At 39.5% G+C, this 25,530-nt stretch overlaps 2 protein-coding genes across 4 annotated transcripts; both read right to left on the reverse strand.

The window, feature by feature from the left end:
- Positions 1-1,318: 1,318 nt before the first annotated feature.
- Positions 1,319-9,615, reverse strand: rundc3ab (RUN domain containing 3Ab). Of its 2 annotated transcripts, none has more exons than XM_034861172.1 (11): positions 9,253-9,615; positions 6,423-6,538; positions 5,796-5,923; positions 5,067-5,152; positions 4,881-4,970; positions 4,700-4,780; positions 4,409-4,574; positions 3,976-4,133; positions 3,647-3,766; positions 2,657-2,802; positions 1,319-2,529 (listed from the first exon to the last, which is right to left on the reverse strand). In XM_034861172.1, the coding sequence occupies exons 1-11, from the start codon at positions 9,357-9,359 to the stop codon at positions 2,387-2,389; spliced, it is 1,341 nt and encodes a 446-aa protein (XP_034717063.1). In that variant the 5' UTR covers positions 9,360-9,615; the 3' UTR covers positions 1,319-2,386. The 2 variants fall into 2 exon arrangements, with proteins under 2 accessions (XP_034717063.1, XP_034717064.1); XM_034861173.1 differs by having other exon boundaries at positions 2,702-2,802; positions 9,253-9,614.
- A 3,503-nt stretch (positions 9,616-13,118) lies between these two features.
- pth3r (parathyroid hormone 3 receptor) lies at positions 13,119-25,028 on the reverse strand. 2 transcript variants are annotated; one of them, XM_034861151.1, is made up of 13 exons: positions 24,457-25,028; positions 20,460-20,565; positions 18,100-18,210; positions 17,781-17,905; positions 17,504-17,595; positions 17,244-17,397; positions 15,804-15,957; positions 15,651-15,711; positions 15,495-15,561; positions 15,303-15,397; positions 15,038-15,179; positions 14,305-14,346; positions 13,119-14,200 (listed from the first exon to the last, which is right to left on the reverse strand). In XM_034861151.1, the coding sequence occupies exons 1-13, from the start codon at positions 24,520-24,522 to the stop codon at positions 13,712-13,714; spliced, it is 1,704 nt and encodes a 567-aa protein (XP_034717042.1). In that variant the 5' UTR covers positions 24,523-25,028; the 3' UTR covers positions 13,119-13,711. The 2 variants fall into 2 exon arrangements, with proteins under 2 accessions (XP_034717042.1, XP_034717041.1); XM_034861150.1 differs by having other exon boundaries at positions 17,504-17,598; positions 24,457-25,027.
- Between the last annotated feature and the right edge of the window lie 502 nt (positions 25,029-25,530).

Here is a 25,530-nt window from a genome sequence, read left to right on the forward strand (position 1 = left end):
CTGCACCCAACAATTGATGTCACTTTCACAAAACAGCTAAAGACAAATACAGATAACTAAACCCAACTCTTCCCAAACCTCCGGTATCCATTCAGTTTACAGCCAGGCAGTTAATTGGACAGTATCTCGATCAGGAATGTGTCTCCTATATAATGCATTTTCAACGTTTACCAAAGACCTTTAGCTGCTGTTTGTTTAGCTCTGTGTATTTGTCTGTGTTAATGAATGAATGATCCTAACCTATGACCTCACATTATCTATTTCAACCCTATATGAGGAGAGACGATGTCAACCTTTACAAAGTTAAGCTAAAAGAAGAGACATGAAAACAAAAGTGACCTCAGCAGGGGAAGAGAGCGTGTGTTGGGTTTCTTAGACCTACATTGAATAAACTGCGGTGATGCCAGCTATTTGTTTAGAGCAATTTTCCTTTTGCATTCCCAGTCTGTTGTTTTGTCAGATTGGGGTAGTAATAAATTGACAATTCAGTTTCTGGGTTGCCAAATGGCAACCTACATGACTTGCACAAAAAACATTGTTACTGTCCAATCCAAATCCAAATGTGGAGGCAATTAATGAACAATATGTGCATCAACAAAGGTCTACAGCTATGCTTACGGCTCTATGAGGCTGGAATTATGCACAGCAGTGCTTTGCTAGCATCATCATGCTAACGTGCTCACAACAACAACATCCAGATGTTTTGCAGGTGTAATCTTCACCGTGTTTTTCATGTTAGTTTAGCGTGTAAGCATGCTAACATTTGCTAATTAAAACTAAACAACGTACAGCTGTGGCTGATGGAAATGTTATTAGTCATGCTGGTATATGAACATGAATCAAAGTCCTGAACAAATTGAAAATGTCCTGGTTGTGCTATATAGTATAGTATATCATAGTATAGTATAGCATAGTATAGTACTGGGATCATTAAAGACAATAGGATACTGGAAACATATTCATACAAAATTGAACACCAATCTTTTCTTTTTTTTGATCTGGTAAATGGAAAAGTTTGACCATGCTGGAGAAAGAAAAGTCAAGGAAACATCAAGTCATAAAGATTCATCCGCTGGGGACCATACATATTGTTTTGCAGGTAATTGTATGGTTAAATCAAAGTATTGGTACTGAAAGGGTCAATGGTGCTATTGCAAAAGTTATAATACATTATCTCGGGAACATGACCGTCTGTACAAAATGACATGGCACTACATCCAATAGTAGTTGAGATGTTTCAATCTGGACAAAAGTGTTGGATGGACAGATTAACCTTGTCATCTCTAGAGCAAAAAAACAAATAATAAAATACACATCTATTGCATATCAGCATTTAATGTTTCAAAAAAAAAACAGGTTTATTGCAGTTTTCAATAACACTATGTATCCCAACTCTCAACAACACTGCATGAGATTGCAATTTACATGATGGTAAATGATACAGGTTTCTCACTTCATTAATACAAATTTAAAAGAACAAAAGAAAAAAGCCAAAAAAATCTGATGACACACACAAATATGTGTTGCACATTCACTCATTCTCTCCTGCTCAAATTACTCTATCAAGCCAGGTTTGTAGAAAATGACAATGAAAACACTCATTCTGCATAGTCACAATGCATTTTGCATTTATATGCAATATAGTGTATATTATGTCTGTTTTTTATGTTCACATTGTAGTGACTTTGCAAACCTTTGTAGCCTGACAGGTCTTTTCTGTCACATACGAAGATCTGTATCTAACCTGATTGAATAAGGCCTTAACTGTCACAAAGCTGCTTTTGGTAATTTCCAAATAATCTTCATCATTTAACCCTCTGGCCCCTTTAACTGAGCACATTACAAGCCTCTTTTCCTATCTCTCTTATAATAGCGTAATATAATTTGGCAAAACATTGTTTCTGTTCCTTAAAAGGGTTTAACAGCTCATCCACCTCTCTCTGCCAGTATTATGAAAGAGGCAGAATAAGACACACTAAGAGACGGATAAGACACAGACAAATGGAAAAGTACATACAGGACAACCCCACAGTGAGTTTGATGAATGTGGCCAGTACAGTCATGAGGGTAATTGAACAAACTCAAGCATCGTGACGTAAGAGAGGTCAAACTTACACCAGTTGTTTGCATTCCAAGAGGCTCAATCATGGCAAGACAATAAAGACAGTAAAACTACAGGAGGCCGTCAGGCAGTACAACAGCTATTCCTGCATCTTTGTCGGACAGTCCCAGACCGGGAGCCTACTCTTTTGCAAATGCGTACAGGTAAAGGGACCCAGGGCCACACAAGAGAGGATGAGTCCACCTACCAAAAGTAGTCTTTTTGTATTCATGTTGAATTGTTTCAGAGCCAGTTAGATGGTTGGCAGTGTTTCTTTGGTGCCCCCTAGCTGGGAGAGAGGGCAGGACTGTTCTCTGTACTGATGTAGACCAGGCACTCGCTGGACTTGAGGCTAGCCAGAGACTTGCAGCTCCGAAGGGATGCCAAGGACCCACACAGGCCCATCATGGAGGGGGTGTAGTCCTTTTCTGATGGGGTGAGACAGACATACAAAGGATCAATTTTAGATTTTAGTGTGTGTGTGTGTGTGTGTGTGTGTGTGTGTTTGTTTAATTGTGTGTGTACATGCGTGCATGCGTATGTGTGTTTACTTACTTATTATCTTACGAGCATAAAGTGTGTAAGTGTGTAAAAGGTCACCTGTGCACCAGGCTCCTCCATTCTGTTTCCCATCAGTCCTCTGGGCGTCTGAATCCAGGCTGGTGTCGACTGACAGCAGCTCTGTGCTCGGAAAGCTCCTCCTAGAGGTCAGCAGAAGGACAAATCAAAGTTAATCAAAAAAGATTAACAATACAGCAGGGAGCTTCCAGGCATGGAAAATTGGGATTTTTTTTAAATTGATTGTAGTAAGGAATTGGCATGTATTACATTTCCAAAATTCATTGTTAAATTTAAAGCAAAATGAAAATATACTTTATTTTTCTGATGTTTTGGCATGTGCTGTTATGGATCTTATAGTTATTGACATTTAAAGTTGTTATCAATTGCAATTGTTTTCCGTCATTTTTAATGCCAAACATTTGTTGGTTTAAGCTTCCCAAATGTTAGGATGAAATTTGTTTTTGTCATGAAGTATAGTTAATTGGATATCTTGAGGTTTCGGACTTTATCACAATTTACAGTTTCTGTTTTGTAATTGCTGCAGTTTGACGATGTGTTAACAAGCAGTGCAGTGGCCTGATTGGACAAGTAATGGCCTCCTGCCAACACATAGCAGCATAATAGCGTCTTTTTTTTTTAATTGATCAATATATTAATTAATATATAGATCAATATAATTAATTGATATAATAACACAATAAAAGTCTATAATTATTCCAGTAGCACAATCTAGGCTCCATATCATGATTAAAAAATATTAGATTAAAAACATGCAACCATACTGTATATAGGCATATGTATACAATATACATATGTGATATGTGTAACATAATATAAGTATGAGTAGGGCATGTAGTTAGTTAGTTCAAATTCGAAATCACAGAAGCTGGAATTAGCCACTTTAAAGTCGCTATAAAATATTCTCTCCTAAAGAAAACGCTTATTGCCATGAAGACATAAAAATGTATCATCTATAACAAGAACCTGCGGAACAGCTTGACGTCCTCTTGGCTGTTGTATGGCTGGAGCGTCGGCCACTGGTTGATCAAAGGGATTGAAATGTTCTTTGCCAGGTGGTTGGAATCACATGGAATTAAGCTAGTCCTGACAAACATGACAACACAATACATTATTAAGAAGCAATCAAATCCAAGCCTATGGTACAGACACATCAAAACCATCAACTAAACCAATGAAAATGATAATTATATTCAATGGGTTTAAGGTTGGACAATAAATGTAAACTCTGTTCAAATCTTGGCGAGGTATATGTGGATGAAACCTAGACCCTCCCCTTTGTCTGCATCACTCACAGCTGCTCCTGAAGCTCCAGCACTATGTCCTCCAGTTCCTTCTTCTCCTGTGTGCTGTTGCTCTGTAGCTCTTCCACTCGGGCCTTTAGCCTCTTGTTCTCAGTTTCTGTGTTCTTTAGCTGGGACTCACGCAGGCGCACAAGCTCCTCCAGGTAACCCTGACAACGCACATCCACACTGACTGAAACCGAAAAATCTACCCTTGTATGCTCATGTTACACATAGTCCATCTGAAATGCTTAGTGTATTATATTATTTTGTGATGTTGTAATTAACGGTGTACCCATTTTTCCTCAACCCTATGCAGTAAACCCAGAAACACTCAAAGTTTACATGTAAAGTTACAAATATTAGACTTACACTTTCTGTTAACAATTTTGTCAAAAGCAATACTATCCTTTGTATTTTCAAACACAAAAAGACGGCAGCCCACCTTCTGAGCATTGACGATCTTGAACCTCTGCTCCATCTTGCGACACTTTGTGCTCCAGCTCTCCTCGTCAGTGACCAGGGGGGTGTATGGGTGGTCAGGGACGCTGTCGTCGCTTGTGCTGCTGTCAACACTCTGTCGATCATCATCATCACTTAGGTAATCATAGCTACAACAGAAGCGGTCAAATTATTTATTTTCAAGCTCCCAGTATTGTCATTCCAAGGAATTAAGACATGAGGAGATTTAATTTACTTTGAAAAAGCTTTTTCTTTACAGTGTCAGTGAATGTACCTTTGTGTGAATTTCAAGTACGGTGTGTAGTCAATCACGGCAGATGATTTCCCATCCAAGGCCTCCCCTTTCAGACAGAAACTATGGAGGAGAATGCACACAGACATAAACCAAAAAAAAACATGTACAATCAGTAGTTTAATGCATAAAATATCACAGCACAAAGGTCAAGTCTCCTTACCTAAAGTCTATGGCTCCGAGACCAATGAGCATCCCTGTTAGCACCGTAGCTTCCTCTCTTAACACGATGGCTCCTTCTACATAGAACCTCCTAAAGCACAGAGACCAATATAAGCAGGTGGGAACATGGTTCTAGTAGGGATAGGGTGAAAACTACTGTATTGTGTATGTGTGTGGGGCCTCCAACCTGGTCGTTCTGCTATCCCTCAGAGCAGTAGCAATGTATTCAGACAGCCTCTTCTCCATCAGGGCGACTCTCATCCAGGCCCGCCCCTTAAGGAATTGAAAAATTTTAAGAAATTACGTTAAATAGTCATAAACTTTTTTAAATCTTCACACTCATTACTGTATAACATAGCATAAACCCATTTATGACCTTGCTGGAATTTATGCCAACAAGGACAGGTGTTTCAAATCAGGGCCTGGAAGGCCTTTAACAAAAAGAAACCAAGAAGCACAAAACATAGAAGGAAAATACTGGATTAAAGTAAAAAAAGAAAAAAAAAGAATGTCATGTAGGTGCCTTTCCACGGGTAGAGTAATTGATGCACTTTTTACCTTCGTTGATCAATGAAAGTCAAAATCATATTTGCAATTAACACCATTGGGTCTATTTATTTCCATGAGATATAAGTTAATAGTCCAGACAAATTACTGCTTTTATGTGTGCTTATGTGGTGTTGCTGTGCGAGTGTCCGTGTCCGTGTGTGTGTGTGTGTGTGTGTGTTGCTGTGTGGTCAAAAACTGTATGTGCTTCTAGGTTGCACCCAAAGGGACCAATGTTTGGTTCCTATTTATACTAAGGGCACTAATTGGCTCTTACATTATGTTTTTTCTGTTCTATCTTCCTAAAACAGATGTTCATTTCCCCCAGTTTTCTATTATAACTTTTACCATCATTGCATTTAGGACTTGCCTTGGCTCGTGAGGTGCTGATGTTCTCCATGCTCTCTATGCTGGCTATGCAGCTGTTAGGGACTTTAGCACAGGCCAGACGGATATAGTCCCAGTAACTTCTCTGACCATCAAACCAGCTTCCGGAGCCTAGAACAAAAGTGTAACACAAATACTGTTGGAGGCATTTACTTTGTTGATATGCTGAATTTTGGTTTTGACATACTGTATATCTATAGGCCTATTTATTTCAGTGAACAGAGGCTGAAGTCTTGGGCCAGCTACAATTTGGGAGGAAACCCACAATGTTTGACCAAAAATAACTCGCAGCCATTGAAAATATACAGAATTGCTTTTTGTTAAATGCATCTGAATTTGCTGCAAGCCTTTTAGATGTGATACTTGTTTAAAAACTGAGAACAAATATTATTGCAGAGAGAGAAAATTAAATGATTTTTCTTAATGTTAAATCACTTCAAAATTACTATGGAAACCTGTATTCTAAAAATCCATTGTCAATAACAGCATTTGAACAACTTCAGTATGCTTCTTTGCTTTGATGCCAGAAGCCATTGATTGTGTGTTGTTTTTTGAGTTTCTTTAACTTGCAGTCTATTACTGAAAATGTCCTTGTGCAGTAGGTGATTACCTTTGAAACGGTGGCTGAGAATGTGTTCAAGTATGGCTGCGAAATTGATGAACTCCTCAGAGGAATCATCTATGGGCTCGGCTGTGTATTTCTCTAACAGTGTCTTTACTGAAAACCTAGAGAGAGAGAGAGAGAAAGAAATAGAAGTTTTAAACAAAGAGGGGTTTTGTTGCCAACAATAAATTCATCATGAGAATATATTAGTCAGGGAACTGATTAATGGATAACTGCTTTCTTTTTTTCAGTTTACTGTAGGAACACCTCATGTATCAAACTATAATTACACTTAGAAAAATAAATCACAGATATCTATGTAATGTGATGATGTATAATGAATTTAGTGAAACAAAGTTAATAATAATTAAACCCCGTAAAATTGTTTAAATCAAAGGCAACTCAATAAGGGCCAATTGTATGTTAATGACATATGATTGTTGATTTATTTCTGCACAGTCACACTGTAGGCTACAGTCCATTTCCGGCTGACTCACCCATTTCCTGTCAGTTCTTGTAATATATTCATGGGAAGCTGTATATGGAGAGCTTTCAGGAAGCTCTGACAACTAAATTTACTTGTAAGTATGCCTGTTCTTGTGATGCACAATAAAGTAGATGTATGGTAGACATTGGGAGAAAGTAATTCAGCCAAATAACTAGGATAAACAGTCTGAATAGCAACTGTCTACTTTGAAAAATTTGGTAAAAAAAAGAAAGAAGAAATGAATAAAACTGTTGTGGCCCCAATCTTACATATTCATGAATTCTCCATCCTAATGTTATTTCAATAAAAATATGTCAGTTATGGTTGAAAGTAAGTGGATTCTGGCTGATAAATCAAATCCTGGTCATGGTCATCTAGTCCACATGCTAGCCATGCTAACACAAAGTAAGCCTACTCTAGGATAAGATCAATTCTGCAATTTTATTGTTTATTTTTTTACAACCTGTATTGAGCTTGTGTGATGTCCTCATCCCAATGTAAAAAAGAAAAATCTCTGTGATACAGTAGCTGTAGTGAAGCTCTTAAGACGAGTCAACAGCAGCTAGCTAACCGCTCAGCTCTAAAGGCTACTCGGGCTCAGCGATGCTTTGAGCTACATGCTACAGGCTGCATGCTAACAGGTTCACAATGACAATGCTAATATGTAGATGTACAGGTATCATATTTACCATCTGAGTTCAGTGAGTAAGCCTGCTTAAATTTGCTAATTAGCACTAAACTAAGTACAGCTGAGTACACAGCGACCGACATTGCCATTCCTAGATGGTTGTAGCACGGCTAAATATTCAAAAATACCTGGATTCTAGTGTTAAAATGTACCTGCATAAATAAGGGTTTAATGTTAACTGGAGTGACATAATAAAGCCTATACACCCACAGACCCTATAAACCCCCATGATGTTTATTTTAGGCCTCAATATCCTTCTGCTAAAATTTTCCTGTAGAGTAAATAATTCAGCAGGTCTATGAACACCTGCCAAATGCTATTTGTTCAGTGACAATGAGATATGCTGTGGGGTGACAGGGGTCTTATGAACCACACAAATCCTGGTCAACATGACCTCTGCAACAGATGAAAAGATCAATTATGTCTGATTGATATTGTTTGTGTTTTGCTGACTCTGGAATGACAGAGTTTAGCAGCCACATATAAACAGTTTTTAGTAAAACATTGCATCTTACAGTACACACACTGTCAGTTTGTATAATGAGGGTGTCCGTAAGACAATGCTTTTCCAAAAATAAGCCATTGAGGCAAGTGATTTCACTCTTCATTGTTCCAGAGGCAACAATGTCTCATTCAGCTACCCTGACTATGGCCAGATACTGGACAATAATTGGCTGACTATCCTCAGACCGAAAGCTATCCCCCATGTTTTCACTGTATTACAGGCAGCAGGGACGGTACAAGACCTGGATAAGCATGCTAGTGGCTCAAAAGAGGTGCAGTCTTGTTCACCTGTAGGCTACCAGCTGTCTGAATGTGTGTGTGTGTGTGTGCAGTTTGATCCATTGTTATTACGGTATAAGAAAATTGATCCTGCTAGCTAGGTGGATGGTGTTTGCATTTTAAACAGTCTCAATCTCAGACGGCATCTGTGGATCTAACAAAAGTTTGATCTTTCTCAAGGTCTCCTCAGTTAGTTAGACAATAAATGCATGTATATGAGTTTGTTTACGTATTGTTTTTGCACAGGTACACTGTGTGTTTATAGCTTGTGGGCATGTAGGCTTCAGTAGCCTATATTTAATTATTTAGGCCTACTGCATGTTAAAGGTTTAAGGTTTATGTATGTAGGTTTTAAGCTCTGGCAAATGACTTTAAGTGTAAAACTTGAACTAAAAGGAGCCACAAAGTCCATTTTAATGTGCAGGTCTACGCCTCCCTGCCCTGAGTCCCTGGGGTGCCAGCTAGTCCTTGCCCCCGAAAGGTTGTCGTCATGGCAACCACGCCATTAACAAGAAGAAAAGGAATCGCAATGACGAAGATGACACTGCTAAACTCACACAGCGAGGCCAGTCTATATGTGGATTTTTGAAATCCTAGCCTATATTGAAAACTACATGTAATAAAAAGTCATTAATGCACATACAGGCTTTGTGTCCGAACAGGCCCACTGTCGGTACAGAGTTCATTAAAAGGACTTGGGGATGACGAAAGCGTGCATGTCAAAATAGGCCTACGTCTTATGTGCATGTAGGCTAGGGTATGGTAAGAATAAAACACCGGCACAATATAAATACGTCCTCATAACCAATAGGCTAATAAACAACATTTCGCCTCAAACCTCAACTCATATCAGAGCACAGGCACTTAAACAAACCGACCTGCAAACGGTGACGAGGTTCTTTCGCTCCACTGCCACGTTCCGAACCGACACTTTTTTCGATCCATCTCCCATTGCCATCGCTGCCTGCACACAGCTGGGCTCCATCCAAGAGGAGGCAGCCCTGAAATCAAAGGACCCCTCCCTGTCGGCCACCGGCCCTCCTCATTCACTACAGGACGCCGGAGAGGATGCTGCCTGGCCGCATCAGAGCCGCTGACAGCCGGCAGCGGTAGCCTACTTTGTCTTAGGGCGGAGGACACACAGCTTGAAACACCACCGGAACACGCAGTGTGTTGTTGTTATTATTTTTACTCCCAAGTACAGAGGACGGGATTACGTCCGTGCTCTCTCACTCTCGCTCTATCTCTCTCGCTCTCTCTTTCTCGCTCTCTCACTCTCTCTCCGCCTACTTTTTGACTTCATCATGACGTCACTGGAATGGCTCTCATCATGCAGACTGAACATGATGATCAAATAAAAAATAAAAAAAAAAGACCGGACACAATAATCAAAATATGTAAATAAGTAAATAAGCAAAAGACTGAACATGATGATCAGCTTGTTTAATGTTTAATGTTTAACCAACATTTTACAACACTTTCCTTCTTTACAACACGGCCTTACCAGTTCTATTGTGCATATAAGAACTTCAACATTATGCAAATAAAATGTATATTTTTAATAGGCTAAATATACATTGACATTCAGTCTAACAACCAAATGCTAAATATTTACGTGGAATTGATCAAATCTTAATAATTAAAAAACTTTTAAACCCCACTAATTTATGCCTTGTTATATTATTATTCCAACCCACAGAACTTTATTTTATGTAACATCACAAAGTTTCCAATGATACTAAATACGTCAGGCTGAATTTTGGGGACATATTTCAGTTCCAATGAAATGCTGCAACCATTAAATCATGGATCCTTGTTGTTGAACATCATAAAGCTTAAATGAAGAGTTGAAACAAGGTAATAATGCATGAGTGATATCATACTGCCAGACAGTGTGGCATGATAGTGCCAGACAGTGTGGCATTAGATTCCACCTTTACTACTTAAAAGGGAAATAAATGGAAGGATTATGTTACGTTAAGGAGTTTATTATAAATATAATTTATTTGCAGTAGGCCTATGCTTTTATGTAATGTAAAATGTCTTAACATATACTGTAAAAGATTTAATTCTATGTTTATCATATGTAAATACAACATAATAGGTGTTGTATGATTATATGTTGGGAATAAAAAAAGCCCTGTGTTGCATAATAAAGTGCTGAGACTTTCCATATATTTCACTATTTTTATTTCTCAAGAGGTCTGTCTATATATTTCAAAACACTCTTTAAGGGAAAGTTAGCTTTTACTATATAAATTCACCTTAGCATTGCTGTTATTGAAAGTTTAATCAGTAAGTTTTCAGTCAAATGAAAATTGGTTTACAGCACAATGAGAGTGATCACATCACTTCCAGCACCACCACAGTCATCAAGCTGGATCGTTTCCTCCTTCTGTAATTTCCGATCATCCTCGCCTTCACTCCCCTCCCCCCTATTTTTCCTCATCTGGAGCCAACTGAACAGATTCCACTGTAAAGTGTCATCATATGGTGACACTTTGGTCCCCAACCTTTTCCTCCTTAATGAACTGACAGCTGGTTTCCACCATTCGTTGCCGGGTGGGGGCTGGGTTTTTTGTTTGTCCCTGTGGAGGAGCAATCACTCATGCATATCTGTGCCTGGTGCTCCGTATGTTTTCTGTTTTGATATCAGAGATGTTAAATGTCTAACTGTAGTATGTAATCTAAAGTGAGAGTCAGTGGTTATATGCAGAGACAACAATGCCTCATGGTTTCGTTTCCCTGAACAGAAAATATAAGGCTCACCTTGTTTCTGATGAGTTTAAATTGGAGATTTTAAGAAGGATAGATCTCCACCCTGGCCTGGGAACGCCTCAGGACCCCCCAGCCAGAGACGGTTAATTTGGCTCAGGAAAAAGGAAAGTTTGGGTTCCCCTGCTGGAGCTGTTGCCCCCCCCAGGTCGGTAAGGGAAGATTTTCTTTGTCAAGCTAGGGATAAGGGACAAAGTTGCAACGTAGCCTACTGTTATATTTAAGAACTGCAACTCTTGGTGTCTTAGGGAAGCCCATGTGGCTCGGAGCGTAGCTATGTTCATGATATTTATCAACATAACAAAATGTAATTCCCTTCAGTATTACAACAATGCACTTTACGTGTTTTAAATACCCTGATAAACAAGGCAAGCTTTGTTCTAAAATGATTGTGCATTACTTTAATTTCTTACATTGACTTCATGTGTGTTATTATGGGTGTAAAATGTTCAATGCTACTACTACGCTACTTCTCCCTGTGTGTTTATAGGGTGTTCATGGTCTGAAAGTCAAAAACAGTGCACACAGACATGCAACCTATTGCTTGACAATTCTTTCCATTTATTTTGACTTCTCATGTAGCAAAAAAATGGTAAGGACATGTTAACTTGTAATGTTTTCCTTTTCGCAACAGGGGGCAGAGCAGGGCAGAGCTTTGTAACTTAAAGGGGCAGTTTATTGCTTGGGGACTCACAAGAGATAGATGAATGAGAAAGAAAGAGAGAGAGAAAGAAAGAAAGAAAGAAAGAAAGAAAGAAAGAAAGACAGAAAGAAAGAAAGAAAGAAAATTAAAATTGCAGCAGCAGAGGCCAAGAACGAATTACTTGGATAATACAAAACCAATAGGTACGTCATGGTGTTTTCCAGTGGTTATATCAGCCATGAGTCATCTCCTTCCCAGTTCTGCTGAGCTCACATCCTTCTCAGCTCATGTACATCAGGACTCTAATGATACTAATTTTCTACAGACTGTCATATTAAACCCGCCACTTCTGGCCTGCAAAAGGAAATTAAATTGGGGGATCTGATATCTCTGGCAGAAGCCAAGACCATTGTCAACTCTATGACAAATGACTCCATTCCTAATTTAGCCTTATTCTAATATTATTATGGTTGCTATGATACTAAGTGATAGCTGCTTGACAGGTGAATGTAATTTTGTGTTGGGGAATCGGCTTTTGCGGTTTAAATGGAGTGAGGGGATCTTTTTTTTTTTCTACTACTGTCCCAGTACCACGTGTATGTTGTAGATGTGTGCGCTGACTTAGGTTTTCCCTGAAATAACAACGCTTTTTAGACATAGAGCTTAGAAGTAGTAAGTAAATCCATTCCATTCAGTTTAGTTCAGCTTAATTTATTTCACTTTATTTAAAGTGTCATCCTACACTGTACACATCTCTCTGAACACCTAAACAATCCTAAAGTATTTACAAGGTACATTTTCAATTCTGGTAACAGTGTGAATACCGGTGGCTGGTGCTGCAGGTTTTGGCACTCATGCTTGAGGTCTACAAACAGCTCAAGAGCCTCTTGCTCCGAGTAGAGGCCTGGGGGGTGAGTGTGAAATTCTGGAAGGTGTTGTGAAGGCGATCGTGGCAGAGGTTACACAGAGGAATGGGTTGGGGGTTGGCCTGCGAGGGGCAAAAGGTTTGTGAATCAGCCCTTAGGGTCCTGTCAGAATGATAAATAGGGCTGTGTAGACAACATGGACAACAACAACACAGGAGCAGAGACACCTTACCTGTCTAGACATGCTGTCTGGACATCACTGACTGTTCATATTCAAATGTGCACAGTAAGCTCCGTAAAGTTACTACTGGAGTAATGCTTCGTCCATCATAAGTGCGTGGCTGATATGTGTGGAGGTCAACATTTAGAAATGGCAGAATTGCTACAGCAGAGACAGTGGACGCGTCCACGCACGCAAGCACGCACGCACGCACACAGACATCTGGTTTCACACTGATTGAAAGCATATAAATATGTATGTTCAATTCATGTACACTGACAGAAATGAAATAGATCCACAAGCAATCCATCAGTTATGTATGACTATAGTTAATCCTGATTTGGTACGTCCTAATGAGTAAAGGCCTTCAGTGTTTGTGTTCCCTCATATTTTATGTGATGAAAATTTGATCCCATCCACTAAATCATCCAGAGAACCAGACAACCATTGTTAACTAAACAATCTCCCAGACAAGCTTTGCTCAGAAGCTATTCTGGCGTTTTTGATCATATCACAAGATCCTTCTCAGCAAACAGCTGTCGTGGATCTGGAGAGATTTATTTATTTAAATACTTTAAGGACTCCTTGTCTATGTTGGCGTAAAAGTTGAGATGGAAAGTTCTTCCTTAACCTTGGGAAAAAGTGGACAAAACACAAGTAAATCCTTGAAATGTCTAGTTTGGGAGGTACTCAGTCTTGCACATCAACATAGAGGCTTGTAAAGGTGACCACTCTAGTCAGGTAAAGTCAGAATAATTCCTCCCTGTCAACTGCCTCAGTCTGCCTTGAAGCCAATACCTTACTTATGACCATCTGTCAATATCTCAAAACAATCACAAGATGGTCTCCAGCTCTTTCAGAGATAAGCAGCTGTCTGGATCTTCTGCTTCAGGGGTTTGTGCTGGAGATGCTCCATTCCTTTTGGTGTTATGATTTCTCACGCTGGCTCTGGCATGCCGGGCAAAAACTCCAGACTCCGGCCGCCCGGGATTTCGCACAGCCATCTCCTGCAGTGTGCCGGAGGTCTCAGTATCACCGGGCACGTATCCAGGCAGGCTGGTTTGCAGGTGGAGAGAGCCATGGCAAGGCTGCCTGACTCCTGAACCTCCACTGGGAGCTCCACCTGAACCCACCACACCTCCAGTGAAGGAAAGAACTCTGGGATTGGCAGCAGACAAGCTGACGCTGTGGGTGGTAGTGTGTGACATCATGCCGCCGTAGTAACCGCTGCCTCCCCCGCCGCTGCTGGTCATCCTGGCTTTCTGTTTGAGGTCCAGCACAAGGCTGCGTCTCAACCACGCCTTCTTTACCTCTGCCTGCACCTGAGAACAGGAAGAGGGACACTAACCGTTGTTGTGTTTTGTTTTTTAATTATCATTGAGTACATCGGAGTTCAAACTTTAAATCTAAATGCTGGCTTTATTACCTCTCCATTGCAGAAACAGTAGATACATGCCACAAAAAAGCCCTGTAAAGATGACATTGAATTTTGGTCAAAAACAAGTAGGCCTACACCACATTTCTGTCCATCTATTACATCTAAATACTAAGAATGTAACTACTCTATTGCCTAAAAGAATAATCAAAACAATACTTTGATATTTTCCCCAACATGCTTACTTGCTTTCGTGCCGAGAGTGAGATACATAATTTCATATGTAAAAGAAAAGAAGTGTAAAAATGACACATTGCTGTACAGTTTTGATGCTAAGCTAAGCTAAGCTGCTGGTTGTAGCTTCATATTTTTGGTACCGATTTGAGATCTGTGTTAACTTTCGGATCTAACTCTCGGCGAGAAAGCAAATGCATTTTTTCTCAAAATGTTAAACCATTGCTTTAAGTGTTTGAAATATATTATGATTACACATATTTGTTGAAATATGTTATAACGATCAGTTCTGGGATTTTCTTTCAACTTGAAAGTGAAAATCGATTTGAATGTGTTCCGAAAGATGTAGCTACTTAAATTAGCAGTAGTCTACAACCCTGAAACAATTTGACTGTATTTTGCACTTTTTATTTGAATTTTAACTTTTAACTTTTAACTTATTTGAATTTTAACTTTCAGTAACTTTTCATAAAGGTTAATAACAATAGTATTTTAAATTAATCCTTAGATCACATTATTCCTTGCAGAGTTTATGAATGAGTTTTCTGACCTGGGATGAATTGAAGAACATCTCATAATGCATTTGCACCTGCCACAGCAGCCCGGTGACTTCAGTGTAAGGAAGAGCCATGAACACCATGTAGTGAACTCCAAACAAGGGCATGAGGACTAATGTGGACTTGAGCAGCTTCCTGCAGATAAAGCACATAAACATTCATGTAGTGAACTAACTTTTGTAAAAATTCTCATGTTAAGTGATGGTAGCCTTTGAAAGATTTCCAAGGGAATTTTATGACTATGTAAAGAAACATTACCGATATTGCTGCCGAGGGTCCAATTTACCAGTATTTGTTTCCCACAGTTTAGAGGCTAATACACGTATTATGTTGACAAAGAGGAGGAAATTCACCTGCAGGGGCAGAGGTGTACAGTAAGTCCAGGATTATAATCAACCTGTCAAAGTGTCAAATACCCTTTAAGAGTATTAAAACGTAATTTTTGGTTACAACAATAGCTGCCAGAATGGGAACTTGAAAGATCCACTTCAGGTTTCCAGCACTGATGTCCCAACATCTGAAAGCAGAGACTGAAGAGTTAAAGTGAGCATTTGTGATACACGTGTTGTGTAAATATTTGACGGAGAAACACAGCTCATGACTCACTGTGTGTCCGCCAGCGATGCTCGAGCACTGACCCAAATAGACACAAACACTGCTGGAACGCCTGAGACGAGTGGGGAGAAAAGTTGGGAAGTTTGTATAATTCCCTGCTGGCTCTATTTGTGACAGCAAAGTATCGAGTCTGATGCAACATACCCCAGCCGATGATGGTGAGGGCCCACAGGTAGTTCTTGTCAGAGAGGAAGGCCATGAAGATGAGGCTGTGTAGGTACAGCCCCTCCACCAGGATCCAGTAATGATTGGTCGCCAGGAAATAAAAGAAGAGGGTAACAGCAACTTTACAGCCGGCCTGAGCACACAAAGCAGCACATAGAGGAAACATTCAAACAGGAGGACGTCACATAATGTCAGAGAGGCTACCAGCTCTCTGTAGAAATATGATTATATATGAGAGTCATTAAATATGAGAGTTAGATGAGAACATTGATACAACTCTCATGTCTGAGCCATAAAAATTAACACTCAGCTGGTTAGCTAAGCATAGCATAAAGAAGGGAAAAAGATGGAAACAGCTAGCCTGGCTCTGTCCAAACAAAACAAAATGCACCTTCCATTAACTAAAGCTCAGAAATTACCACGTTGTATTGTGTTTGTTCACAAAAAACAAAGTGGGAAAAGGGGCACTTTGCCTTTTACAGTGCAGGTCACAACCAGCAGAAACTCCAGTAGGTAACTGCTTCCTGTCGTCTTCACACTTCTGTGTAGCAACAGGCCGTGTTAATTAAACCTTTATCTTTGTTACTTTTGGACAGAGCCAGACTAGCTGTTTCTCTCACTTATTAGACTACTGTTGGGTTTCAAAAAGTTAGAACAATGCTTATGTTCTTAAAACAATGTGCTTTTATGTACGCTGCAGCAAGATCTAATCAACTAACTAGCCATAACCAGCACTTGAATGACTCACACCATCCCAAGCTTCTAGAGTGTTGTGTTAATTAGGTCATGTCTGGCATTTAACATGTAGAAAGAAAACATTTGTCCCACAGCGGGAAGCAAACTGTGGGCTCCGGCTTGATATCATCCCCTGCTGTGTTACGACTAGATTACAACAAATGATGGTCTTTGATCTGTGTCCGGGAGAAACCCCAAATGTGCATGCTAGAGGTGGGACCATCGCATCTGAGGCTATGAAGAAAGCCAATGAGATGCACCCATCACATCACCATGCCAACGACGGGCCAATGGGAATAGAATCTCCCCAGTTGCACGGAATAAAATCCTGAAACTTACAATGATTCAGGGCTGATTGACTCCTGAAAAGGAAGCATGTCTCTCAGCCCACTGACAGCTGCAGTTTAACATTGATGTTTTGTCATGTTATTTTCATCATTCTGTTTAATTAAATTTTTTGTTTAATCTTCAATTGGATCAAGCCTCTCCTTCCTCATAAATCCACAGAACATGTCTTAATTTTCTAACAATGCTTGGAAGCTAAACATACAAGAGCATGTGCTGGTATTGCATCCTAATGTTCACAGCCCTTACAGTTCTGACGCAATACTGTGAACACTATGAAAGAAATTAAATTTCACAATGTATAAATGGTGATAAATATTTAAAAAAAACATTGTTTACCATATGAGGCTTCGGTGCCGTGAACTCAGGCTCAGCCTCTATGTCTTCAGATACAGAGTAGAGCACAGCGTCCTTCACAAAAATGCTGACTGCTCGAGATATGAAGGAGGTGAAGAGGTGAACGTGGATGTAATTGCGTGTGCAGTGGAGACGCCTGAAAGGTTATAGACAAATTGCCATCGCGATAAAAATAATAATGACTATGAAAAATAATGCTTTTGAGGTGGATATGTAGTTTGTGGGTTTTTTTAGTTTCTCACTTAAAATAGCAAAGAATAGAGACTGCCACCAACAGCGATGCTAGAGAAATGGAGTAGCCAACAGTGTAGATGAGATGTAGTCTCTCAAACACCTTCTGAAACAAAACAAACACACACTTAGATTGTACAGACGCAAAAGACTTGGGTCACCACAAAAAACACCAGGACAGCATGGTGGAACTGAACATATAGTTTAAACAGCAGTATTCTGCAAACACCAACTGAACATATATACATGGCAGAAACTATTTACAAATCAAAACAAACATGTGCGTACCACTTCTTGGCTCCTGTGGTTGGAGGTCAAGTAGGTAGTGCATTCACTGTAGTTGGCCCAAGTTCGGTTGATGCTGGGCACCCGATCCCAGTTCCCTGATGCGTCACATTGGCGGTAGGCTCGCCCTGGGTTTCCAGAAGTGCAGAAGACACAGGCACAACATTAGCACAACAGGCTGGGAGACAATAGTGTCATTTGTAATTCACGTACCCGTGTTTGTATTCAAACAAAGCCTCCATAAGGCTACACACTTAGAGCACAGATCGGGCGAAAGCCCCTGCATGATTTCTGCACGTTAGTGTGTCTTGAGCTCTACTACCTCTGTGGTTGAAGTCGTAGATGTACTCTGGACACAGCACTGACACCAGCTGACCCGCTCTGCTCCGTGGCCAGCAGATGATCCCGTCCCACTCAGGGATACAGTCCCCTTCTACACAAATAATGGAAAACAACTGTTAGCTATTTGAAGCTTTGGTTTGACCTTTTCTAATACAGCTATTTAAAAATACTCAACTAAAAGTAATATTTCTGCATTTAAATCTTTACTTGTGCAAACCTTAGAAGCAAAATATACAAAAAAGTATCAACGGTCAAAGTACTTATTAAGCATGTTGACTTCTTTCAAAGGGTTAATATTTTCATATCATCTATGAGGCTGGATTTTTACTAACACATCGTTTCAGCAGCATTTGAATGTTATACTATTCAAAGTATAGCTACATTTAACCAATTTAGATCCTGTTGGGTAGTTTAATCTGTAATGATGCATCATGTCTCATCATAACATATGTTCATAACATGTTTTGGATGACAACTTTATTCTAAAATGTAACAAGGAGCTGTCAGTTGAATGTAGTGCAGTAAAAGGTACAATATTTCTGCCTGATATGTAGTGGAAGGGAAGTGTAAAGTAGCATAAAATGGAAATATTCCTGTAAAGTACCTCAACTTGTACTTAAGTACAGTACTTGAGTAAATATACTGTATAGTAATACCTCTGAATCATACATTAACATGAGTAGCAATTAAAATCAGTTTTAATAGTTGTGCTTAAAGAAAATAGAACCTGCATCACAAGTTTAAGGATTTCCCATAATAATATAATATTGTGTATGATATCTGTGGACAGGAGTGTAAGTGTGAATCTACTGTTCACTGGGCCTCTCTTCTACCTGGCTAGTGTTCAGACTGGGACTCCATCTTATGTAATTCCTCTTCAAACAGATCAGTGCAGAGCCATAGAGAGCTGTCTTTCTCTAGCACTCTGGATCAGTGAAGCCATTCATCATCAGATTCTGTGTCATGTAAATGAAAAATGCCTCGCTACACTCAGCACCAAAATTCAAATCATTGTTGAAATACTGCTCAGCAGGATATTGGATGGGTGTTATATCTGATCCTAAATAAATAATTGATGTAAGAGATATGGTTTCTAATTGTATATTTGGACATGCACTCCCTGACCTCTCATGTTTGTTGATGCCTGGACTGTAGGACCAGCCTTACAACCCCAAACTCTCTCCCTCCGTGACTGAGAAATGAAGTTCTACCATTGGTCTGGAGTGTAATGACGTCAGTGTTGGTGTTTACAATTGGCTATTGCCCTTTCAAACAGTATTGGCGCAACACAGGCCGTGTGTGTGTGTGTGTGTGTGTGTGTGTGTGTGTGCCTGCTACTCTCTATTCAGACACAACCTATGTGTGCAACCTATATAATTTAGAATAACAAAATCACAAACAACCGTGACACAAGGCTATTTCTAAATAAATACAGTGGATATTTTATCATGTGAAAATCAGGGGATTTGGAACTCCAGGAGAACAGCAGCTGGAGGGGCAGGGAAATCAAAGAGTTGGCAAGCAGGGGATGCTTAGTCCATAAAATAGTATGTATTCTATGTAGATTATGATAGATTTTCAGAAAATAAAAGATCAGCATAACAGCACAGTTGCTAACATGGGCGCTGAAAGGTGTCAGTGTCGGTTAAGGCTAAACTGCTCAAAAAACAAAAAGGAGCAGGCCTCACATTGTGAAGAAATTAGACATTATCTTTAAGTAAAAAACATCTGAAGGTAGGGAAAGGAAACAATACCAGTGGAATTTAAGTTTTACTCTGAAATTAAATGTTGGTTGTAGAGTGGCAACGGTATTGACAAAAGAAGAGACTTTATATAACTTTGTACTGAGTGGAGTTCAGAAAGAATGAAGATTTCATAGATGCATTTGTCAGACATCAGTCACCATCAGTTACCATCCTGTCTTTTGTTCTGTAATCTAAGTTTGAAACCTAGTCTTGTTATACTAATACTGGATACGCTCGGACCTTACTTCCCTAATAAGGAGAGATATTCAATATTTTGAAACAACTCTTAGACTAATTTTGGCGTATTTAACATATTCCCGATGTTGACTTATGGTTTAAATGTGATTTAATTTGATTAAACTCTTGAACCTAGTTCTATAAAACCTTGCAGTTTCTATTTAGTTTATTGAACACTTTTAGGGATTAACTAAGATTTTCCTTGCAGTCAGATTTTTAAACATTATAAAAAAGTTCAATGTTTTGACACATGCTGGGATCAAACTGCTGACCTCCTGATGACAAGATAAATAAGCAAAACTGAGCCCTGCCCTGTCGTACGTTTAATGAATGAAATGATCGAAAGCAGCAAACAAACCTTTGACCAGGGGCATTTGTGCCTGGATGTTTCTCTCACACTTGGCGTGAGCACCAATCACTACATTGATCTGCTCATCTCGTGAGATGACATCATCAGAGTCTATCTGCAGAATGCGGATAAGACAGAGATAAAATATTGTTAAGACAAGCATGCAAGAAATGCAACATAACATAACATGTTAAACAAGCTAGTTCATTTATTGTACATGGCATGAAATACATAGTCAATTTATTTAAAACTGCAAAACTGCTACTTGAAATAAATCCATACCTATTTACTAGGTCATAGCATGATCCTTGTTTACCCAGCACAAATTGGCCATTAATATATCTGATTGGGTTGCTTAGTATTTGCTAAAGAGCAACTTCAGCTCATCTGAGCATCTACCATTCTTGCAGTTATATATCTATAAAGAGACCCAAAGACTTTGAAAGTTTCCTAATACATGTCTCTCGGAAGTGTCTTTCCAGCTAGGACGATCTGTCCACCGCAAACCCTTTCAAAGATCTTATGTGCTGCCTCCAGGTGTTGTGAAATAGTTGTGTTAAGGTGTGGTATGTCATGATCCCTCGCCAACCCCTTTTTTCTCCAGCACCGGGGCTACCGCTGGCCACATGGGGGTCTTGTCTTCAGGACACAAGTAGCTTTGTGTTCCCGGGTACATTTCGCAACAGAACAGCAAAACTAGCAACTAGAGAACTCACATGAGAATTATTTGTCCGACAGAAGAGGACAGCGGGACACATACAGTAATTAGGCAGGAAGTTTCAAAGAAAGAGAAACAAACAATACAATAAGTGGTAAAAATAGGCCTTTTTGTACATTAGTTAAGTAGGATTTCAACTGTGGGAGTTTTTGTTGTATTTTTACATTGTTGCACTTGTATTTTTATTTAAGTAAAGGAAGTGAGTACTTCTTTCAACACTGCTTTGTCTTACGGAAAAAAAGAAAAGTTCTCACTATTGTTAAACAGACTGAAACCCAACTGGAACCGTCTATGTCGATGAATATGTGATAAATAACATTCTTGGCATACGCCAGTAAAATAAATCACCAATGGGTGAACAGTGGTTCCAGTATTGTAGCACTCAGAATGTTGAACAGCTACCATTCCCTACAGTGATTTATTTTGGGAGAGGACTTTAAGCCAAAGTCATTATAGACACAGTTAGACATTTAAGTTTTACGTCTGAACAAATTATCTGTCTCCACCAAACCTTCTAGTAATTCAATGCATGCAAGTCAATAAGGAGAAGTCATTCACTTTTCTTTGCGCAGTAGGATCTGCTGACAGGCTGGGAGTGTTAGCGAAAACAACCAGACTTGGACATCTCATAATTAGGGATCCAAGCCCGAGTGGGCATGGGAGTCGCAGTAGCAGAGCTCTGTGGTTCAGACGGCAGGGCTGTGGAACCCTATTGTTTTTGTAAGGGATCTTTTTTTCCCCCAAGATTTTTCTTCTCTGCCTAAAACTCCCAGGTTCCCATTTTCAGGATGGGTCCAGAACCCTACAAGAACCTCATGCTCAACAATTGACCAACTTCCACCCCTAGGTGGCGCTATAGCAGAAACAACCCTTGTTTGGCCCTTTAATTCCCAACCCTTACCTCACACATTCAAAAACTCACATTTTACCTGGATCCAACTGAATTTCTTGATTTAGACCACGCCTATTTCCGCCTAGACTTTCATGCATGATTTATCTGCACGAAACTTCGCACATAGCATTACCAGACCAACCTGACAAAGAAATATTGAAATAATTTTATAGGCTAAAAAATTTGCATATTAGGCATGAAACTAATTTTCTTTAGCTAACTAGAAAACACCAACTTTGTCATATCTTGACCAAAACAAAGATAATCAACGCAAAACGTTAGATTCTTGTTGTCATGACCCTCTGAAGGTCCCCCACACATTTTACAAAAATTAGCCACTACCATTTGTCGTGGCTTATGGAACCAACGTTTGAATTCACCACTTACACCAATGTGAACGGCTTTAAATTTACAGGGGTCATGGACCTCACCTACCAAAAATTACACACTATGCTGTGTTTTTGCCTTTTACGCCCACGTTACACAACGCTTATTAAAAAACCTTACATCCACGTGTTACTTGAATTAGGCTGAATCGGATGATATACGCCACGCCCATTTCTGCTTAATCATTTTTTTCGCAATTGCACAAAACCAACTTTTTCAAACTTTTCCTAGGCTGTGCGACCGATCTACACAAAACCTCGTACGTAACATCTCTTGATGGCCCTGACAAAAAAAATATCAAAAGAACTTGCTACTTTAAAGCAAAGTGGCTCCTAGTTCCCCAGCTAACAATTTTCAATGTTCGTTTTTGGTTGCTAGCTAGCTACCAAACAAATATTTATATCATATCACGGCTAGCAAAAGAATAATTTACTATTCTTCAGGGTCCCACTCCGATGCTCTGTGCCAAATTTGGCAAAGATCAGCCATCAGGGAGCACAATAATCAACGTATATTTGTTTTGGCCGATAACTTCATTTACTTAAATGAAACATTTGCGATTGCAATATCTTTGCCACGGTAAATGCTATCGACATGAAACTTGTAATGCTTGTTCGGCATGCCTCTCTGTGGCTCTGTACCAGATTTGGCAAAGATTGGCCGTCAGGGGCGCTGTAGCCAACGTAGACCAGTTTCAGCCTTTCCGCTCAATCAATGTTAATTGGATATTTGCATCGGCAACGCCTCACACCTCTCAGTATTTCCTGATGTTGTCCTCCCCTCCTTTACGCATTGGGTCCTGCTTCTGCTTCAGCTCTCTGGGTCGTCTGGGTCAATTCGCGTCAGGGGCAACTGTGATCAGGAAGCTTAGACCCTGTCATAACTGCTTGCAGTTAGTTGAATTTGCTCTCAGTCCTTTGCCTCATTTAAAGTGATTTTCTAGCTGACTAAGCAAAAAGCTGTAAGTCTGCCTGAGTTCAACACTCAGATAGGAGAAGAGATTGGGCTCAGAAGTGACGGTGGTGAGCTGCAAGGAGGTCATGCTTCAGTGGATGAAAGGTTAAAGAGTTCAAAGCGGTCAAAAAGTGCAAAACGGTTAGAGCAGATGGGGGTCTTGTGAGGTGAAGCAGACGATTTGGGATGGTGAAGATTGAGGGATCTTTGGTGTGTTCGTGTTGCCTTTACAACCTCCTGCTTTTTTCAAAGTAATTTTCCTATTTGGACTTAAGCAAATTCGCAAAATATTCTATAATTTATTAGCTATTGTGTTAACAATTGGTTATTTAGATGCTGTCTTTTAATGTAGGATTTGTGCTACAAACAACCCAATCAAAGTTATTCCATGTCACTTCATTTGTTAAAAAAGAGAATAACCACTTATTTATCTAGGATCAGTCTTGCTGGTGAATGGCTGGCACATTTCCCTGGCCCATAACGTAAATCTATGTCCAAAATTCAAAGTCAAAAGTCAAAGTCACAGATACATTCAATTTTCTATATTAGGTCCAAAGTGCAGCAGTGTGGGAGTATTATTTCTGACTCAGTATCATGTTATAGTGTAAGATATGATGCTACTGTGTGAAAAGTTTAAATTTAAAAAGCGTCCATTGATAAGTTAATACAATGGCCTTAAAGACTGAAAATTGAATTACCGTTGTGTTTATTTGATTTGAGCTGACAATTTCCCATAAACAAGATTCTTTATCATCAATCCAATCAAATAAGATTCACTAGAACTTATGATTGCACAAATTATTAACATTAACCGTATGCACATAACACACGTAACATATTGAGCGGGCACACTATACCGTTAGCCGGCAATTATTAAAATACAAATTGGTGTAATGTGTTGCTAGTATACCTTAAGATACTACAAGTAAATGCAGAAACAGCCCCAGAGAAAATCCACATTTTTAGATAAAAAAATGTATGAAAGGGATGTGTGTGACCCATTCACTCAATTAAGTAATCAATAACTCAATTGCTCAAAAGTAGAGTACACTTACCAGTGCAGTCACTATTATGACACTGTGTAAAAGAGCCAAGGCACCAGTTCCCTGCATGGACAACATAACTTCTTTTTAACTGTCAATTCAAACAAGATGTTCAATTAACAGCAGATAATCTTATCCTCCTCGGGTAGCAGTTAAGGAACTCATATCCCAAAGACAAGGACTTCTTCTCTGGTGTCCCATCAGTTCTCCTTGTGTTTTATTTCCATCGGCTAATAGGAACAACTAACTTTCAGGATTTTCTTGAGCTGTTAAAAAGTGTCTCCTGTCTCCAGACTTCTCCTTGAGGCTCAGTGGACATCACTAATCAGGTTTGAGGGATCATGTAGAAGTCGGTGGGAAGACAGAGGGGACAACTGTGGACAAAATCTCCTACTTTTACCTTGTCTATCAGAGATGGGTTGGCCTTGATTGGCTGTGGCTTCCATTTCACTTAACTGTTTGTGCTCCTCTGCTGTGGTCATCGTCTCTGCCATCATGTTTGCGTATCTGCTTGCTTTGTTTTTCACTTGTCTCCTTCCAGACAAAGCAGTCTTAGCTTTTACCCCCAATTACACATATATTGGTCACATGTATATTTTTCTGAAAGTCAGTTCATACAGTATTTTCCTGATTTGAATCCTCAACAAGAGAATGGATCCCAGGACTATTATTACTATGTCCCATCATCATAAACAGAAGCAGTGTGATTTAGACAATATGTGTCCAATGGCAAAAGACATTTGTTTTCCCCCCAGTTCCCACATTGGGACTCTATAAGGGTCACTGATAAAGAACAGACTCACACTATCATTTTGACTTGTTTGCTACTATTTTTGGGATCAGTTGTTAAACACGTGTGCTGATAGTCTTCAGTGGTTCCTAATCCCAACCAGAACCAACCAGGGGTCCAAGATTTTTGAAAGTATAGGGCGGATGTGTATGAGCATAAAGACACATTGTAAAAAAAAAATACAAGTTTATCACCAGAAAAATCAAAATCAAAACCGGGTTAAAATCAAACTAATGACACACCTAAAAGGGCTTATAAGACAAAATAACACTGATGTGATCACATACAATTAGATT

Source organism: Etheostoma cragini, chromosome 21, assembly GCF_013103735.1.
Source record: "Etheostoma cragini isolate CJK2018 chromosome 21, CSU_Ecrag_1.0, whole genome shotgun sequence".
In the NCBI taxonomy this organism is placed as follows: Eukaryota; Metazoa; Chordata; class Actinopteri; order Perciformes; family Percidae; genus Etheostoma; species Etheostoma cragini.

What these genes read in the sequence shown, in the direction of transcription:
- rundc3ab (XM_034861172.1), bottom strand. Translation starts at nt 9,359, where the DNA reads ATGGAGCCCAGCTGTGTGCAGGCAGCGATGGCAATGGGAGATGGATCG. An exon ending in TCAGCACCTCACGAGCCAAG is followed by an intron (nt 5,153 to 5,795) that starts GCAAGTCCTAAA and finishes CAATTCCTTAAG; the next exon opens with GGGCGGGCCTGGATGAGAGT. An exon ending in GACGTCAAGCTGTTCCGCAG is followed by an intron (nt 2,803 to 3,646) that starts GTTCTTGTTATA and finishes GCTGACCTCTAG; the next exon opens with GAGGAGCTTTCCGAGCACAG.
- pth3r (XM_034861150.1), bottom strand. Translation starts at nt 24,522, where the DNA reads ATGTTGTCCATGCAGGGAACTGGTGCCTTGGCTCTTTTACACAGTGTC. An exon ending in GACCCTCGGCAGCAATATCG is followed by an intron (nt 15,180 to 15,302) that starts GTAATGTTTCTT and finishes CTTTATCTGCAG; the next exon opens with GAAGCTGCTCAAGTCCACAT. An exon ending in TGTTCTTCAATTCATCCCAG is followed by an intron (nt 14,347 to 15,037) that starts GTCAGAAAACTC and finishes TCATCTTTACAG; the next exon opens with GGCTTTTTTGTGGCATGTAT.